This window comes from Carica papaya, chromosome 3 (assembly GCF_054855325.1).
Source record: "Carica papaya isolate Zhongbai chromosome 3, ASM5485532v1, whole genome shotgun sequence".
Taxonomy (NCBI): Eukaryota; Viridiplantae; Streptophyta; class Magnoliopsida; order Brassicales; family Caricaceae; genus Carica; species Carica papaya.
Genome location: NC_142311.1, coordinates 4841535 through 4862486, shown reverse-complemented (window position 1 = coordinate 4862486; position 20952 = coordinate 4841535). Strand labels below are relative to the sequence as shown.

The 20952-nt window shown below is 35.7% G+C and overlaps 2 protein-coding genes across 2 annotated transcripts; both read right to left on the bottom strand.

Annotated features, from left to right (window-relative positions):
• Positions 1–1699: 1699 nt before the first annotated feature.
• Positions 1700–6352, bottom strand: LOC110815836 (ethylene receptor 2-like). The gene is made up of 3 exons (XM_088215219.1): positions 5671–6352; positions 3373–5249; positions 1700–2693 (listed from the first exon to the last, which is right to left on the bottom strand). Exons 2-3 carry the CDS (start codon positions 5128–5130, stop codon positions 2151–2153), a joined length of 2301 nt encoding a protein of 766 aa, XP_088071345.1. The 5' UTR covers positions 5131–5249; positions 5671–6352; the 3' UTR covers positions 1700–2150.
• A 4679-nt stretch (positions 6353–11031) lies between these two features.
• LOC110815837 (uncharacterized) lies at positions 11032–11538 on the bottom strand. The gene has a single exon (XM_022043794.1). It carries the CDS (start codon positions 11536–11538, stop codon positions 11032–11034), a length of 507 nt encoding a protein of 168 aa, XP_021899486.1.
• Between the last annotated feature and the right edge of the window lie 9414 nt (positions 11539–20952).

The window sequence follows — 20952 nt, the reverse complement described above, 5'->3', positions numbered from 1 at the left end:
GTATTATTTAATAAAAATGGGCTGATAAAATATTCTTAAGATTTTTTTAGGATATAGTATAAATTAATTAATTAAGATATACGTATATATGTATAGAAACAATAGCTTAATTAACTTAAAAAGTCATTGTGGGAATATTAAAAGGTCCACAATCCAATGCACAAGTTGTTTTAGAAATTTAGGTGCATGTTAGAGAATTCATTGCATATACAGATCCCATTGACACAAAAGCATTTGTATATATATATACTTCAAAAGAAATATATATATGTGTGTGTGTGTGTGTGTGTGTGTATACACATGTATAATTAATAAAAAGAGAACAAGTGGGGCATGCAAACCCATCATCTCGCTCCTAGATTTCATTCTTATTTTTAATTTAGAGATACAGACCCCCCTGCCACAACGAACTTCTCATCTCCCTCCTTGTCTCTTTTTTTTTGGCAAAAACTAATTAAGTAAATATTTATTCATTGGGCCAACTTGTGTGTTATCTAATTGTTTGTGCAAAATTTATTATTATTATTATTTTTTTTTTACTAGCTGTAAAATATTTAATTTGATGGATAATTATTACTTTTCGGAATATTGTCAGTTTATTTCTAGTAAATTTCAAAATATGTTCGTATTTATAAATTAATTTACTTTTTAAAATTTTGAAGTAACTGGTAATTTTTTTTTTTTTTTTTTATATAGCGGAAGATAAATTATTAGAAAGAGAAAAGAAATAATATATAGGTACAAAATAGAAGAATAATTATTTGGTCAATATTCCATAAGTATCTAACGTCAACTCCATCAAACAAAAGTAATCATAACTTACACCACCTGCCCATTCACGTAATCCTTATAGATATACCTTTCTTAATTTAATATTACATAATTTAAATTGGAGTTTTGTAAAAAAAAATTATATATATATATTAAAATTAAAGAAAAAGAGGTAGAGATATTAGAGTCAATGGCGGGGCCTACGGGAGGCAGTGGTCGACGTGGTGAGTTGAGACAAAAAGAGAGAGTACATGTACGTGGGTGACATTCATGCATGCTTCTATAAATTTCATTCTTCTCTGAGATCTATCAACTTTCAACTCCCATCTAATAATTACTTTTATTTTCTTTTTCTTTCTTTTTTTTTTTTGCTTTAAATGCATATTTATTTTTATCAATACATAATAAATATTTCTTAAACCATCATAATATTTATATATATATATTGTAATCCTGCTGCCGCTGCTGGCGTGCTGCAGCATTATAATCAACTGACAGCTATATTAAGTACAAACAAGCTATATTAACCTCATAATAATTTCTTTTGACGAATTTCTTTCTAACACCATTGAAACATACATGCATGTGTAGTATGTATACACACATATACACCCGTCAAACTACTACTAATCATTAATCTCAATTCCCCAACACAGCCAAATTAACACTTCGTTGCTGTGGTCCTCTCACTCTCGTCATATATTATAATACACACACACATATATAAGCATTCAAACAATGCTTTCTAATTCCATCCAAACAATAATAGTAAATAATAATAACGAGGTCAACAAATAAGCATTCACCAAAACAAGACCAACTTACACCATACAAAAACACAGCTTTGACGGTGAACCCAAGACTAATTGATATGTAATAGAAATTTCACTTTTTTAAAACCCTTTTCAATCAGCAAAGAACTCCCAAGTTATCTACAAACTTTTCTTAAAGAAATTTTCATTGCACAATTTTTCCAAGGAATTGGATTCCCTCAACTCACTCATCTTCTCTTATAATCTCCTCCTAAATCTATATCACTACCTACTCTAAACCTTGCGATCCCTTTGGTATATATAGATATTGCTATTTAGCCTATTATAGCAGAATTATAAATCTGAAACAAGTTTTGATTGCCTTTACCAATAATATCTGGAACTATATCTCTATGCAATTGGAAAAGCCTCAATCACATTAACACGGCAAAAAACACAAAGGCAAAGGAAATAAGCTAACTTGATCTGTACCATTTTTATGCTGTATCGAAGAAAATCTGTGTTGGAAGCTTTGTCAGATTTGTAAAGGGCCAAACAATGTCGTTTCTTATTGATTTAAAGGATGCAGGCTGCTGCAACTTTAGTAGCTCCCTCAATCTGCTGCTGTCACATGACTTTGTTTGACTGCACAAGGACTCTCCTAAGCTCATTTGCAATTCCTTGCAATACAATTGGCTTTCTAATCACCCCATTCATTCCTATCTGCAGACATCTTTCCCATACATCTTCATCTCCACTTGCTGTCATCCCAATAATCAATGGCCAACTTCGGCTCCGGAATTTTCGAATTCTCATTGCAACTTCAAACCCATCCAGTTCAGGCATATGAAGATCTAGAAGAACAACTTGGAAAGAAGATGCAGCTGCTCCAATGGCACTTAGGCATCCAAATCCTGAAGTAACTGCAGAAACAGTGCATCCTAGCTTTTCAAGTAACTTTCGTGTCACAGCCCTGTTCACATCATCATCATCGGCTAATAAAACTTGCAAGCCTCTGAAAATGGAGTTTGAAGGAGGGTGCTCCTGAGCTTCTCCAGACTCAGAAATGGAAATTACCACAGAAGATCGTACTTGAAAACGAAGAACGAGTGACATGCTTTGAGCAAAACCATGAATATTCGGGGCAACCCAGATGTTCCCTTGCATTAGCTGCAAATTTATTTAAAATAAAAAAGTTAAGACTTAAATTGATGGAAATTAATTTAAATTAATTAAGTACAACCTAGAGTCCTATGCAAATACTTCCATGGCATCACATCTACCACAAGTCAAAATTCCCAAGGATTTCTGAGCAGGTTGTATAACCAAAAAGCACCAGCATACTAACAGTTTTCTCATCCTCATGAACACCTCTTTTGTGTTCTGTCCATGTCATAGAAATACTGGAGTTACCCAACCATGCTATCAGATTTTCAATATAAGTTGCCAGTAAACTAACTATTAGTTGCTTCAAAAAACTTAACAAATTATAAAGAACAATCAAAATATAGTACAAGAAAAGCTTAATGTTAAGCCCACTAACAAATATAGACTAAGTTGCTCTCGTAAATTTTCATTGAGCTGAAAAGAAATTCAAAGATGTTCATATATCCATAGGAAATCCAGCTGTTATCGAAAGAACTTTCATGCCTCTTATTCGAAAAAAAGTCAATAAGGCTCCTCCCTAATTCTCATGCTCCTCATGCCTTGAATACTAAAGTTTAACCAAATTGGAGAAATTAACAAACTATAAACTGGGATAAAAAATTTACCATGTGTTGAATCCTTTATGATCCAAAAAGTATAACATCCAATTAAAACCATAAAAGCACTATCTACTATTACTTACATGTACTAGCTTCTTGCAAATGCTGAAGCTCAAGCGCTCCTCAACTCCATCACTGGTGTGCCTCCTACCCCCTAGTTGTACAGTTGAAAAAGGACCTTCCAATTGAGAGCCATCATTGTCTAACCCAATTTCAAATCTTATATATACATCTCCATCAGAGGAGGAATGTCTCCATGTTGCCCATCTCTGATCACTTCTTTCTTGGCTTCCACTTTCAGAAGCCACCCGGAGTATCACAGACCCTCCCCTACTTTCAGTATTCAGCAGGCTCCCAACCATGTGCAATACCACCTGAAAAACTCTCTTTTCATCACCTATCACATTATCAGGCAAGGATTTCTCAACCTCAACTGAGAAACCAAATCCCTTATAAACACATAAACACTTAGCAAGGCAAGCTGCCTCTTTTATCATAGAATGCAACCGGAAAGGCCTCAAATCTAGCGGAAATCTTCCACTGTCTTTTGTTGATATGTCCATGACATCATTAATCAAGGTTGATAGGACATTGCTGGTCTTCACCATTGCATCAACAATAATTCTTTGCTCACTGCCCAAATTCCCATCCTGCATCACCGAAAGCAAGCCCAAAACGGAGTGCATCGGCCTTCTCATTCCATCACTCATTACCTTCTGAAATGCAATCCTTGCCTGGCTTGCCCTCATAGCATTCTGTTTCGCCTGCTGTAATGCTCGATTTTGCTCCACCAACTTATCTCTCATGAGCTGGGATTCTTCAAGAACTGCAGCATGAGAGAGTGCCACAGCAACCTGATCAGCTACCACCTTAACAATCTCCAGTTCCTGGTTGCTCCATTGTCTGGGTTGTCCACCAGGAAGAACACAAACCAATATTGCATAGCATGTCTGAATGAGTTCAGGAGTTCCACCTTTGAAATTTGAAACCCGAAGCATTGGCATCCGAATTGCAGCCACAGGCCCTGGTTCACCATACTCTCCACTGCTTGCCATTGCAAGAAGTGAGTCAGGCATAAGGATGTTCACCCCATCACTCCCTTTAATCCTTACAACATCTGGGTTACTGATTGGTATAGAATTGCTATGTCTATCAGAATAGTTTCTTTCTTTCAGTTCATGAGTTAAATTCATCTCTGTTTTGATGCCATTAGGCATCCAGACAGCACAATTTTGCAAACCCAATGTCTTGGAGAGCTCAACCAAAGTTGTGTATAAAATAGTATGCCTATCTAGTGACTTACGGATCTCTTGAGTAAGCATGCGAACATGCAATCCTGTCTCTTTCTGTTTCATTATGATCCCAACTTCTCGCCCCAGATCCCAGGCCTTTTTCTTCAACATGAACTCCCTTACCTTGACTTTAAGAAGCAAAGGAATAAGAGTAATGAGAGTAATAGCAGTGGCACATGAGACCAAAGCAGTGAGGATCTTGAAGACAGTGAGTGCTAGCATGAGCTGAAATGGATGGGTATGGGGGCCATAGGTCCATCCGTTGAGCAAATGGGTGAGTCCACATAGAACAATGAAGGCAATGAACTGGAAGAGGACCCATTTGAATGGCACATTTGAGCAGCTCACAAAGTAAAGTAGCTCAATGGGGATCGAAAAATAGGCTACAGCAATCAAGAAATCACTCACTCTTTGTGTCTCCAAGATGCTCTCAATGCTCCATAAACTTCCTTCATCGTCACAATTACATCGAGGAAAACCATTCTCCGCAGCAGATACTGATAGGAGGAGATAAGAAATCAACAGCCCAGGAGCTAATGCTCTCAACATTGCCTCCTAAATCAAAATGCAATGCTCTTTTGCGACTGATCCTCAATTCATTAGAGGATTAACCTAGGATTTGTCTTCAAAAACACTAGTGGACATGTAACATTTTCTTCTTTCATTCCCTGAAGGCAACAAAATAAAGAAAAAGAAAAGGCTGGGTAAATTGAAAAACCATGAAGATTTAGATGGAATTTAGCAACATTGAATTGAGATCTAAAGCACCCATCATCAAAGAAGTGCCAAATCTGGCATACTCGAAAACCACATTTTTCACCCAAATCAATTTTCTAGAGTAAACTAAATAACACAGTAGAGAGGAAGACGACATCTTGGTGTTAATGCATTATTCTACGAATATATGAGCAAATAAACCCAGATGCCACTGATATCAGAAAAACAAAATTTAACACAAGGCAAAGAATTCGGCAAGGAGAATTACCACCTTTCCCCCTATATGAACCAACGAAATAAAAATAGCAAATGTAAGACCCTTATGAATTAAATGAAATAAAATAAGATTGAAAGAAGAATAAAAGAGCATACCAGGAATAACTCACAGCAGTGTGAGCCAAAAACCCAGATTCTCAATCAAACCCACCTCCAGATCTTATATTCTAGCATTTGGACATGAACAGTCCATATACACCTTTCAGGGCCTACTGCATTTCAATCCCGCATCCGTTTATTAAACACAAAAACCGACCCTCAACAACGATCCAGCGACAAATCCCAAGAACAAAAAAAAAAAAAAAAGAATAGAAAATAGAAAGAGGAAAAAGCTAAAAGGATTTAAGATATATAATCTATAGTTATAATGTATACAAAAAAAAAAAGAAGAAAAAAACGAAAAACCACCGCGGCAAAGAACCCGGTTTTCTCCCGAGAGGAAACCAGCCACCCCCTCGCGCCGCGTAAACCGGTGATGCACGCACTGCCAAAAGACGGTGAGGCTAACGAAAAGTCACTGTTTCTCTCTTTTATATGTTCCACATACGAAACAGCGGAAACATTCTCGCTCTCCCTTTAATATAATATAAATATATATAAAGCTTTTCCAATACTTTTTTTTCCCTGGTGAGGGTAGGGGGAGAGGGTCTCTATTCTTCCTTTTAAAATCCTGAAAGAAAATCAGAGGAGGTGTTTGTGGGAGAAGAGAGAGAGAGAGAGAGAGAGAGAGAGGAAATGAATGTATATATGTTGGGGTGGATAGTTGTAAAAATGTCCGCGCCGTTGTTTTGTAGAGCAGAAACATAAAAGGAGACGGAGAGAGAAGGGGGAGAGAAGGAGAGGGTGGGACCCGCATTCTTACATGAAGAGAACTTAGACGCTCTTTTGAACCAAAACGTCCTCGTCACCCCCAAAAAGATTTGTTTGATTTTTTTCTTTCTATCTTTTTATATTAATTTTTTTAATCACAAAAATTATAAATATATTCTTTTCAAATTAATTCCGGTCTCTCTCTTACCGTCTTTCCAAATCCGAAAACCTGCAGCCTGTTTCTATTTTCTTTTTTTCTTTTCCTTTTATTTTTTTATTTACCGTCTTGGGGAAGCTACTGACACGTGTCAGCACGTGGAACATGTCTGACTTCGTCGCTCTACTGTCTTCATTCACGGCGCGTGGGCGTGGCTCCCAATTACTCTCGGTTTTAACTTGTTCGGCCACAATACTTTCAATTAGCCAATTATGTTTAAATATAATATTTTAAGAATTTAATTACAGTTACAAACAAATTGTTTTAAAAGATTTTTTAATCCTTTAATTATCTTGTATTATTCTGGCCAATTACAGGTTTTGATCGTGTAAAATGTTTTAAACTCAGTTATGGAAAAATGGTTGCTTTGTGTTTGGTGGGCTATTCATTTTCCTTATTTTCTTTGCCCCCTTTCACTTTTCTTTATTTATGTTTTTATCTCATTTTTTTTACTTATTTTCATTTAGATTTCTGAAATTAACTAAAAATCTTCTAAATTTGAAAAATCTTTTCATTTACATCCTAACTCAAATTTTATTTTTTATTTATATTTCTTATCTTTTATGTTTCCTTTATATTGATATTACAATTCTCCAATCTTTATAAAAATTTGGTCCTCTAAATTTGATATGTTTCTAAAGCAGTTGAGGAAATCGAGTTCATATCGAATCTTCAGTCTCCTAAGTAGATTCTGCTGGCAAATGATGTCGCCAGAGTACCTTGACCATTAGAATAGTCTTATTCCTCAATACTCGCTCATGTTTGTCCAATATTTCTATAGTCATTTCTTGATATGACATATCTCCTTTAATATGAATCTCCTTATACTGAATTATATGTGATGGATCAGACTGATATTTACCTAACATAAACACATAAAATACATCATGAACGTTAGCCAACTCTAGTGGCAATGCCAATCGGTAAGCAGTAGATCTAATTCTCTCTAGTATTTCGAATGGTTCAATGAAGCGATGACTTAATTTGCCTTTCTTTTCCAAATCTCATAAGACCCTTCATTGGTGACACTTTCAAGAACACATGATCCCTTGTTTTAAATTCTAAACTCCTTCTACAGTTATCTACATAACTCTTCTATTTACTTTGGGCGGTTTGAAGATTTTTCTTAATTAGGATAATCTTGGAGGTAGTTTCTTCAATTAATTTGGGTCCAATTAATTTTCTATTCCCAATTTCTTCCCAACACACAGGAGATGTACAGGGTCTATCATAAAGTACTTTATATGGAGCTGTACTAATACTAGACTGATAGCTATTGTTATAGGCGAATTCAATTAATGGTGGATGGTTGTCCCAATTTCCTTCAACCTCTAGTGCACAAACCCTAAACATATCTTTTAATGTCTGGATGATTCTCTCTATTTAGCCATCTGTTTGTGGGTGAAATATTGTGCTGAATGATAAAGTGGTGTCTAAGGCCTATTGAAGACTTGTCCAAAACCTAAAGGTGAAACGAGCATCTCAAATCTAAAACTACTGATACCAAGATTCCATGAAGTCTAATAACTTCTTTAATATATAATCTAGTAAGTTTATGTAGAGTATCTATAGCTTTTATTGGTAAAAAATTGGCTGACTTCATTAATCGGTCCACTATCACCCAAATAGTATTATGGTTCAATTTACTCCTAGGTAAACCCATCACAAAGTCCATAGTAATGTGTTTTCACTTCTACTCTGGAATTGATAGAGGTCAGAGTAATCCCCCTAGCTTTTGGTGTTCGGCTTTAATCGTTGACATGTGAGACATTTACTAATAAATTCAGAGATATCTTTCTTCATCCTAATCCACCAATACCAAGGTCGTAAACTTCGATACATTTTAGTGATGTTTGGGTGTATGCTAAATCTAGAATTATGTATTTCCTCTAATATGAGTCTCCTCAAGTTAGGGTCATCCAGAACGCACAATCTTCATCTGAATCGAAGCAAACCATCGTCGTGAACTCTGAAGTCAGACCTTAAACCGTCTTCAGTTTCTTTCTTCAAGATTCCTATAGTAGTGTCAATTTCTTGAGCATCTTTAATTTTCTGAATTAATACTGGCTCGATTCTCAAGCTGGCTATATACATTCCTCACTTTTTAATACCCCATTGTAATTCTTATAAGGTCTCTAGAGTCTTGTATTTGGAAGCTAGTAGTTTTGTAATCATGTCGGACATACTGTGACTCAGTGTATCAGCCACCACATTTCCTTTCCCTGAATGGTAGGATATCTTGCAATCATAGTCTGTAAGAAGATCCATCCATCTATGCTTGCGCATGTACAGTTCCCTCTGCGTGAAAAGATATTTAAGACTCTTGTGATCAATATAGATCTCAAACGTCTCTCCATACAGATAATGACGCCAGATCTTAAGAGCATGACAATCACAGCTAATTTCAAGTTATGGGTCGGGTAATTTCGTTCATGATTCTTCAATTATCTCGACTCCTATGCGATAACTCTGCTATTTTGCATTAACACACACTCTAAACCCTGGCCTGACGCATAAGTATATACTGCATAACCTCCTGATCCACTAGGTAGTGTTAGTATTAGAGCTGCCACAAGTCGGTTTTTTAGTTCTCTGAAGCTATTTTCACAGTATGGGGTCTATTCAAACTTAACATCCTTTTTAGTAAGACGGGTAAGAGGGGTTGCAATTTTAGAGAATCCTTTCACAAATCAGCAGTAGTACCAATCTATAACAAAAAATTTTCGGACATCATTTACAGTAGTGGGATGTTTCAGTCCCATGATAGGCTCAACTTTTGCTAGATCTATAGATACTTCGTCTTTAGAAACTACATAACCCAAAAAAGTAATATGTTCGAGATAGAATGCACACTTACTCTATTTTGCATACAACTTTTCTTTTCCAAGAGTTTTCAGAACTTGCTTTAAGTGCTCAACATGTTCTTCTCGACTCTTGGATTAAATTAATATATTGTCAATAAACACAATAACAAAGTGATCTAACCAAGGCTCAACATCTGATTCATCATGTCTATAAATACCGTCGGTGAATTCATCAATCCAAAAAGTAAGACCAAGAATTCGTAATGGTCATACCTGGTTCTAAAGGTAGTTTTTGAAATATCCTCGGGTTTAATCTTCACTTGATAGTAACCAGATCGTAAATCAATCTTGGAAAAAATCTGCATCCCTTGTAATTGGTCAAATAGGTCATCAATTCTGGGCAAAGGGTATTTATGCTTAATGGTGACTTGGTTTAGTTATCTATATAGTCAATACACATTCGCTTGGTTCCATCTTTCTTATTGGCAAATGTTACAGGAGCACTCCAAGAAAAAATACTATAATGAATGAATCCTTTGTCTCGGAGTTCTATTAATTGCTTCTTTACTCCTTCTATTTGAACTCTCACCAGTCTGTAATGAGCAATGGAGATTGGGTCGATGCCTAGTTATAGATCAATGAAAAATTCTATTTCACGATCTAGAGGTAATCCTGAAAGTTCGATAAGGAATACAATCTGGATACTTATGGACCATCAACACATCATAAAAATTAATTTTTTTATCTTTACCACCTACCACGTCAACCTTTATATGTTAGCCTCAATAAATTATATAACTTAAATAATCATACTATATGGTAAATAACACCGTTCAATTATGAAGTAAAAGTTTCTTCATTAAGAATCTTAAATACAACCTTCTCGTTACAACAATCTGAAGTCGCGTAATGAGCCACTAGCTAGTCCATTCCTAATATTACATCAAGATTTTCTACATCTAAAAATACCAAATTTATTTTTAACTCCCTACCAGCTATCTCTATTTTACAATTTTTCTAGATAACATCAGAAAGTAATACCTCTATGTTTAGTGTGGATATCATCAAGATATGCCCCAAATAAACAGATGTAACACCAAATTATTGTGTAAAAGTGTGTGATACGAATGGGTGTGTGGAACCAGAATCTACTAATACCTTACCTAGGTTCTTTGAGATAGAGTACATACCTTGAACCACCTCTGGAATTGCTTTAGCATCTACTGCAATAAGTGTGTACACTCGTCCTCATCTTTGAGCTTTTAGTTATTCCTTTATAAGTGGACAGTTACGGATCAGATGTTGTTACCTACCACACTTAAAACAGGATCGAATGATACGATGGTGTAGCTGATTACCATGATTCTTTCCACAAGTACGACAGGTTGGTGCCCTAGTAAGAGTTGATGATGGTCTAGGAGGTATCTCTGTTACCATTTTAGGCCTCTTATCATGTGAACTAAACCCTGAAATCTATCTTCTCAAAGGTACCAGGGGTCTAAAACTGCCTGCTCCGGAGGATAAACCCCTCAGTCTACTTTTTACTATTTTTACTTTCGTCAAAACTTCATCATAGGTCTTCAATTCTAGAACTACAAGAGTATCCTGGATCTCTAGGCGTAGCCCCTACTGAAATTTTCTCGCCCTCTGTCCTTCATAAGTCAAAATGGCTGGAGCAAAATGGGTCAACTCAGTGAATCTTCGAGCATATTCAATCACTAACAAGTTCTCCTGAGTGAGCTGTATGAACTTCAACTCTTTTTGGTGTCGGAGTTGTGCTAGAAAGTACTTGGCGTTGAACGCCCTCCGAAATCTCTCCCAGGTGATGGGAATAGGTAAGGTGGTCTGTCTGAATTTCCACCAATGATCAGCTTCACCCACAAGTAGGTACGTGGCCATAATCACTTTATGTTCAGAAGTCACGCCCAAAACTCGGAATGCCTTTTCAATTTCTTTCAACCATCCTTCAGCTTCAATAAAATTCTTGGTACCAGTAAATGTAGGAGGATGTAGTCTCATGAATTTTCTATGACAGTCTGGATCCATAACGGCTAGTTCTGAATTATATGGAGCTGGTACTAGAGGAAGGCCAGATATCCCGTTTTTATGCTGGTTAACAAGCTCCTCTACCATGTGGTATCACCGGTCAATATGTTCTTGTAAAGACATATAGTCGGGAGGTTGCACTGGTGGAGTCCGTCCACGTCTCATCTTACAACCCTTCATTTAAAAAAGAATGAATTAGAACATTTCAAAATAACATTTCCTACTTCTCAACACCCAAATAGTTACAAAATATCATATTTAAACTATAAAATCTTACGCACAAGGGATGATTCTAGAAATGTGGGCTCTGATACCACTTGTCATGCTTCAATACTCGATACAAGGTGCAATTCCTACTCAAGCCATTTCATGCAGTGGGCTCATAAAATATATACATGTGTGGATAAAAAAATATAATACAACTTAGCAACTCATGTGATATGTATAGTAATTATATATACAAAACATGAGTTCAGGAGTTAGAGTTTAATAGAATAAAATAAAACTTTTCAAATATGCACAAAATATACAAAAACAATAACCTTTCTACAGGTTTTACTCGTCTGGCAGCGGTGCTGGCTCTTCATTCTCCTCTAAAAAATATCAGGGTAAAATTCAATGAGCTTCGCTAACTCAATAAGTATTCTCGTTCTCTCAACCAAGATAAGAAACAAAAGCAATAAAAATGTTTCAGTGAAAAATTCATGTTCTTATTTTCACTATTTCACATGTTCCTGATTCATATGATGAATATCATATACAAACCTCAAATGTATATTCTCATACTCTCGAAAGTCATAAGTGCACTCGAATATCAATCGTTATTTTGAAACATAATCACACACACAAAAGATCACAAATACACTCGAATATCGTTCATAATCTTGAAATGTAATCACACATAAATAAAAGATCACAGAATGGTCATTTCTATGGTCTCATCGTGCGATGTCGTTTATGTTATCATCGAGGAAAGACGAAATGGATCCCTCCATCGCATGGATAGTACACACACAAATCACACCATGGCCACAGTAGGTACATTTGCTAGGTGGCCCACAATCACATGAATGCCTATCCACTTCTAGATTAGGTTTCAGACTCTATCCATGTGCAGGTTCACCATCTCTGCTGAACTTTAGCCATACACACACCTTCTCCTCCTCAATTCAGACTAAACGAGAAGGTATTCAAGGTCCCTACCCTATTCACTCCTATCCTCTCATGCCAACATTCTCAGTTTGTTTAAATGATCATTTCTTGACCTCAATTATTTCTTTTCTTTTCTATTTTTACATTTTTATTTTATTTCTTTTTCTTTTTTAATTTTTCTTTAATTGGTAATTTTCCTTTTCAATTTCAGATATCATCAGTCCAAATAATTTAGTTTAAATAACTCTCAGTCTATTGGGTCTGTTTTCTAGCTTTGTCTCCTCATAGGGTTCCAATTGCTTAGGTTTACTGATCATAATTTGGATTTTATTTTTCACTAAAAATTGGATCAATGTCTGTTCAAATTTCAAAATTCATAATTTAATTAAATGAATGCACTTTTTGAAATTCAAACCCGGTTGAGATTTAGAAATACTTACTCTCCTACGTATCTTCCTGGATCTGTCTGAATGTCTAAATTTTTTCTGTACACACGACATAATTAATTAAAATACTTTAATATACTAAAAATTAATTTAATTAACTTACGGGTTCCAACGACCACCCAACAGAATATTCGAATCTATCGGGATCCGTATCTAAAGAATCTTTTGACTCCTTGTTCGACGAATCAGATTCACATTTTTTCGGAAAGACTTTTTAGCTCCCTAGATGACAAATCGTATTTTTGTTTTTTGAAAAAGACTTTTCAGCTTCCCGAACGGCGAATCAGAACCCAAAATGATGAATTGGGTTCCCACGCTCGGGGAGGACCCTTCAGCTTCCTAAATGGGTCGGCTTTTCCCATTCCTGAGGAAACCTCCTTAGTTCCTGTGTGTGTGGGTGGCCCGGTCGAGCTTGTCTAACCAACGTGACACCAGCCCCACCCCACCACCACTCAACCACCACCAAAATGATTTTACCTTTCGGCGTGGTCGATTTAGCTCGGCTTAGCTCCCGGTCGCCTCCTCATGGTCACCCCACGACTCCCTTGCGTGCTTGTGACTGGAATGGTAATTTTTATGTTTAAAAAATTAGTTATTGTAAAATAGAAATAGATTGAAAGGAAAATAGGGGAAGAAAAGACGAAAAGAACGAACCTTTACCTCACTTACCTCGGTCTCTGCCGTTAAACAGCGTCTCGACCGTTCTCTCTTCCTCCTTTTTCGTTTTGGTTCGGCTTCCACACTCTCCTGCCTCTACCTCTCTCTTCTTTTCTTCCTCCCTCGTGGCGGCCGCTCTTTAACTCCCTTTCTCTTTTCCACTCGACCTCTTTTCTTTCCCACTCAGCCCCTTCTCTTTCCCGCTAGGTCCCTTCTCTGTAACGGCCCGTGAACTTGAAAGAAAATAAATTATGAATTGAATGCAAAAGCGAAATAAATAGTTAGGGTTTACATTTCTTACACAATAATTCAGATTATTCAATACTGCTACAGGAATGACCTTTTTAAACTAAAATAACGAAAAATCAAAGAAATAATAGAAAATAAACAACTAGGCACCCTACTCGCAACCCTCTTGTAGATCAAACTCTGGATCTTGTTCCTCTTGATCTGAAATAGTTAATGAAAGAGTGAGCTATACTAGGCCAGTAAGAATATCACGCTACTCACCGACACAAAAATGAAAGTTGGTAAAAATTATGAAAATAACTAATGGAGCTCTTAATTTTAGTAAAATCGTTTATCATAAATAAAATTATTTACCGCATACTTACTGTAACGAGATTTTTAAAAACTAACCTATAGAGTCAATAACATAAACAATATCATAATCTCATATGCAATCAGTCGACAACAAGAACTTTCTCTTTTATCAGTCTATTGGTATCAATGGGGTTCCATAAGGATGTCTCCACTACGCGTGAACCCTTTTTTAACATTTTCAATTTACAGCTCGTCCCCATACCCCGTTCGGTATGAGTGCCAAAATATTATCCTTCAATACTCCGTCCGACATGAGGATGAAATGGACCGTCTCCATACCCCATCCGATATGAGCGCCAAAATACTAATCCTCGATACGCTGTCTCGTATGAGGCAACGTTCACGGTAGAGTTTTCTATGTACTCGGTACGTCCACCATCTTTCAGGATATCCAGTAAGGCTACCGTTCATCCATTCACTTAATCAAACAATTTTTCGTTTACTTTTAATTTCTAGTTTCCCAATTAATAATAAATCACATAAAACAAGCAATACATGCATTAAGTAAACACAATCGAAATATCATACCAATTCCAGTGTATTATCATGCATTCGAACTATAAAATCAATCAATCAGGTAAACATGGTAAACAGTAATAAATAACCAGTTCCGGCTCTATTAGTAACCCGTAATTAATTATGAATAATTTTTAAATTACTCAAAATATCGTATTATTATTAATTAAACTTCAATTCCATAACAGGAAATAAGGTAAGGGATTCTTACTCGAATTGATATATAAAACACTAAGCTTTCAACTGCCCCTACTGGCGGTCTTCGGATTCTCTGAATTTTTATTCGGGGATTAAAAAACGCTTCAAGTATCTAAAAATATCCCAAAAACCAAAAATAAGTGTTAGAAACCCTTTTTGGCCAATTTCGAGATTCAGCCACAGCGGTACCGCCGCCCGCGACGGCAATTTGCCTCGAGGTGGCCATTTTTATCAAACTTTCTACTCCTCCCTACGAGAAAATATGTTAAGAGGCTTCGGTTGGCCCAAAAAATTTGAAAAACAGAGGCTTACTGGCGGTGAATTTTTCGATGCGGCAGCTCCGCTGTCTCACCTTTGCGGTTGGGTGTTTTACTTCGGTCAACTTGTAGAAAAAGAAATGGTGATTACAATTGTGAAAAATTTGCATGAAATGGGAATCAGGAAGGGCCTCATCGGAGGCATTTTTTGATTCTTCTCGCGGCGGTGCCAGGACTTTACTAGCAGTTTTCGGCTCATCTGCCAGTTCTTTTGCTCTAATTTGGCTATAGGGGTGTCCAAAATTGAATTTCGAGTGAATGTTTAAAATTTTACATCCTTTGGCAGTTGGAAGTGGCTCCGGCGTTGCGGGGGGCAGCGGTTGGCTCTTCTTCTCCGGCGCCGGGGCGAGGGGGGGGGGGATTCTGACGGTTAGAGTTAGGGTTTGGTGTGAAGAAAGGTATTTATATCCGTTTCCTTTTAACTTGCGTCGTCCATCGCATTTAATCTGGACCGTTGGATCGCGTTTAAATAGGAAGTGGATCTGAACCGTTCATCGTGATTTGATATAGACCGTCCGATTGCATTTAAATAAGAATTGGATCTGGACTATTTATCGTGTTTAATCGTGATTGTCCGATCACATCTGAGGAGGGAACAGATCCAGACCCTCCACGCGTGCGGGAACAAATCTGAACCATCTGATTGCGGGCACTCGAATCGCCAGCGTGGCCTCCCGCGTGACACCGCATCAGCGTGCCTTGCCACGCGGCATGCTCCGGTTCATCGGAGCTGCTGACTGGGCATCCTACGTGGCATATTTTTCTTAAATTACATTTTGACCCATATTTTTCTGATTTTTCTTTCAAAAATATCCATAAAACTCAAATTTTCATCTATTTTTCTCAAAATTATTTTCAATTTCATCCTCCACCTATTTTTTTCTAATTTTACATTAGATAATAATTTATAAAATTAAAAATTAAATTTTATACATAAATTTTGAATATTACAAATAAATTTCGGGTATTACATTCTCTTTTTTCTTCTCTTTCCTCCTTTTTCTCTCATTTCCCTTCCTCTTTTTGACCTCCTCTTCCTTCCCTCTCCTTTCTTTCTCTCAGCTTCCCCGTGCAACCCTTTCCTATTTTCCCTCTCACCTGATCGACTCACTCCTTTCTCTCCTCGTCTCTCTTTTTCAGCTGCCCTCACAATGAAGAAAAATCCTAAACTTTTATATTTTATACCCATTCGTCATAACCGTTGGATCTCTCTTACTCGATCTAGGCCATCTGTTCTCTTTTTAAATCTCCTCTATCCGATCTCCTCAAGCAGTCCAATATGGGCAGTCCATTTTCCTGATTTCGTTTGTCCCCTTTTACTTCCCCTTATTTATGTTTTTACTATCTTTTTTCTTACATACTTTCATTTAGGTCCCTGAAATTAACTAAAAGCCTCTTAAATTTGAAAAATCATTTCATTTATATCATAACTCTAATTTTATTTTATTTTTTTTCTTTTTTTTCTTTAGATGGATATAACAAATTAAAATAGTAATTTGATATCAGTTTCATTTAATTTAAATTTTATATTAATTTTAATTATTTTTAAAACCTTCAAGACATTATTGATATACTACTATTATATAAAAAAAGGTGTTCTGTTTTGTCACCTTTAGTAAAATTTTAAAAAGTTTGAAAAAAAAAACTCATAATATATACAATGGGAGTAAGTTTATATACAATATTAAATATATCATTCCTATTATATTGTTACAGTTAGAGTATCTATACTACAATAATAGAGATATCAATAGCTTTCAACACAAACATAAGGTTAGTTTCTCTTATTATAGAAAATTAATAGAATATGTACATTATATAGAGATAAGATTTTATCCAACATAATCTATTGTTCTTGTTATAAATGTTGATTATGCAACTATTGAGCTAGATATTTCATTATGTCTCCCATCAACTTGGATAATACATACTAAAGGTGTTTAACATAAGGCCCTTCATAGATCAACTTGTTGATGTTAGGTGGTTGTTTGGACATTAATAGCCCCAACTCGGGATTTCTCATGGATAATATAAATTTTATTCCAATGTTCTTACTTAATTGGTTGAATACAGGATTGACAGTAATGTGGCAAAATCACCTAATTGTTGCAAAAAAAAAAGGGCCTTGCACCAATAATGGAAACAATGATGCTATTGTCACTACCCTGTAAAAATTTATTTATATATATAACTTATATAGGTGTTAATCTTTAATAAAAGAAAAAATAAAAAGTTTGAATAGCATCAATTTGGCAATAGATGTGAAAGTCTCATGATGTCAATATCTTTGTTTTAATCCCTTTTAGTAACTAATTGGGCATTATGTATGTTTAATATTGTTAGTCAATTTGTTGATTATCTACATGTATTTGCAACCAACATTTTTCTTTTTTGACAATAAAAAACCTAAAAACTAAGTGTTTTTGTCAGCCAAATGTAACAATCCGAACTTCAATGTCGGTAGGTACGGATGTTTGCACAATATTTTCAACTAGTGGAATAGATAAATATTAAATATGTAGTGAAATTGTACTTTAATACACATTCCTTGTGACAGAATAATTTTGTATTTACAATAATTAAGGCATCTAAATTAATTTACAATATTAAAATAAAAGCTAATAAAGTTTTTCTTCACCACCCTCTATTGATCTTGAACTTGTTCTTCATCTCCTTTGACCTAGGTGAGGGTGAATTGGGGAGAATTTCACGAGCTTAGTAAGAAAAATGATTCTATAATGGAGACTTACGTACATACATTCACACAATATATAAAAATATAATAATATTTATAATCAAAAAAATGTTAAACAAAATACACAACAAAACAAATCATCACATGAAACATATTCTAATTCTCACTCTTATAACCTAATTCTTGTTCTTATTTCAAATCACACTTATACTCGAAGTATTACAATTCACTCAAAATATCACATCTAAAGTTTCATTGTGTGATGCCATTTGTATCGTTGCTGAGGAGAGGCAAAATGGATCCCCTCATCGCATGGATAACACACACACCAAATCTCATATTGGCCACAACAATTACATTTTCTAGGTGACTCACACTCACAAACACCTATCCACGTATGGAATAGGTTTTAAACTCTATCCATGTGCAGGTTCACCATACTTGTTGAACTTCAGCCACGCACACACACTCCCCTCCTCGATTCAGACTAAATGAGAAAGAATTTAGGGTCCATACACTATTCACTCACATTTACTCCTTTTTCAATTTCTTATTTGTTTCTCTTTTATTCTATTTTTCTTTAAATATATTTAAGTTAATTTATTTCATAACCATAATTAATTCATTTCTACTTTTATTTGTTTTCTTACGTTATTTCCTTTTTCTCAACCTTTCACTTTATTGGTAGTTTCTTTTCACTTATAAATTTTATTCCTTATCACAAATTCAAACATTTATCAGTCTTTAAATTTTTTTGGTTTCCATCTCCTCATCATTTCCAAACAAGTTAGAGTTCACTTGTCATACGTCCCACAATCAAATGAAATCATGTCCAAAGATACAAAGACCAGGAAAATCAAGTGTCCCAAACTCATTCCTAGCAGTTCCCACTGCTGGAAGATGTCAAAGTGCTATTCTTCATTAAGAAATCAAGTCAGTATCTATTTTATAGTAAAACACACACAAATTTAAGAATACACACGCATAAGCTTTAAAATCCTAATATAGGTTTGGAATGAGGAAATACTTACTAAAGTTTCTCAAATAGATTGTATTCCACTTGATCAACAGCCTAGAATCACCATACATAAACATAATCAAATTTAATTGACAGAAATGAATTAAACATAAAAAAAAAACTACTACTAATGGTCATTTTGGGTAATTACCAACAACAAGCTCATTCTTCGGTATTTAGTGAACTACCACTTTATCTCCCTGCATAGTTGTGGATGATTTATTTTTTAAAATCTATATGTATACACATACATACGTATTAGCATCAGTATTCACCAAAATTCCACAAAAAAAAGGAAAAAAAATCACTTGATTCGGTTTGGGTGCTGTGAAGACCAAACAACCTCAAGTTTTCAGATTTTCACCACCAGGGATGATTTTTAGTTTTCCTGAGAAGATCCTTCCACTCACTGTGGTGATGTGAGCACTCTAGCTCCTGAAACCTACATATATATGTTAATACCCATTTCCATCGAGAACTCATATCGAAAGAGGAAAAAGAACTCACTTGGTTCAGGTTCGGTACCCCAAAAACCCAAAAGAGCCTCGAGTTCGATGCCTAGCTTCCAGAGAATGGTTTCCTTGGTTCCCTAAAAGAACTCTTCACTTGCCGTGACGGTTGGGCAATTTGGTTTCACACCTACATGCCTGTTAGAGCGAAACACGAAAAGGGAATCTCAAAGAAATGGAAAGGGACGAAACTCACCTGTTTTCTTAACTCTGGCGTTGTGTGTAACACGGCTTCAGAATTCGCTAGCAATGCGGCGTTTCTCGGTTGTAGTTCCCTTTCCCTTTCCTTCATTCGGCCTTCCGCCTCTGTGATACCTCCTCCTTCATCTTTGGTCGCATTTCCTCATCTCCTTCTGGTTTCCTTACTCGTCTCTCTCTCGCGTGGTGTTTTCTTCTCCCTTTCGGCCCAACCCTCACTCAGTTCGACTTCCTCTCTCACCCGTTCGACTCATCTCTCTTCCTCTTTCATTTTCAGCTCTCATTTGTTGAATGATAAAGACCCTAATTTGTTTCTTTAAATACTTGTTTCCCTGGCCGTCCGATCTTGCAAGATTAGGTCTGGATCGTTCAACCGGATGTGATTTCAAGCCGTTGGATCTCTCAGACGGTGCGATCTTGAACGTCCATTTTTTTATTTCTATTTGCCCCCTTTCACTCTTATTTAATTATGCATTTGACCCCCTTTTTCCCACACATTTTCATTTAGGTCCTAAAAATTTATAAAAATTCCCTAATTTCTAAAATTTCTTTCATTTAGATCCTAAGTTCTAATTTAATTTATTTATTTACACACATTTTTATTGAGGACCGGATATTACACAAGACATACAGCTCTTTTCCTATGCATTCTCTCTACTCATCAACCTTTAAAATCTATCTAAAAATATTGGTTTATGGAAGAAAAAAAATGTGGAGTAGGGAAAATTTAATAGGATAAATAAGTTGATTGGGGAAAAGACATGCCTTTTATTGATCCTATAAATATGGGTAGGTAATCAAGTTAGGAAAAGGAATATAAATAATCCTATAATCTTATAGGTTTCTTAGTAACCTGTTAGGACCATTGGAGAGTAAGACTTGGGTAAAGTTTATTCGTGAGGATAGAAGGAGGGACTCGAGTAGTTTCTTTTGGATGAGAAAACTAATAAAATCAACACAGTTGATATTCTCTTTTGCTAAGGATTAACAAGGGCAAAATAGTTTTATAAACTACATGTTACAATTTCTATAGGCTTATAAGGAGGGAATGTCAAAGAGTTTTTATCCCTTTTTTTGCTAAAATAGCATGCAACAAAGATATTTGTTAATACCTAAGTTTTAAACTTATGTTTAGTAGAATATTTTCACTTGTAACCAAGATACCAGATAATTTAAATGGGTATCAGAAAGT

Coding starts and splice junctions, on each gene's coding strand:
- LOC110815836 (XM_088215219.1), bottom strand. CDS start 5,130: ATGTTGAGAGCATTAGCTCCTGGGCTGTTGATTTCTTATCTCCTCCTA. Junction 2,694..3,372: donor TTTGCAAGAAGCTAGTACAT/GTAAGTAATAGT, acceptor ATAAATTTGCAG/CTAATGCAAGGGAACATCTG.
- LOC110815837 (XM_022043794.1), bottom strand. CDS start 11,538: ATGGTAGAGGAGCTTGTTAACCAGCATAAAAACGGGATATCTGGCCTT.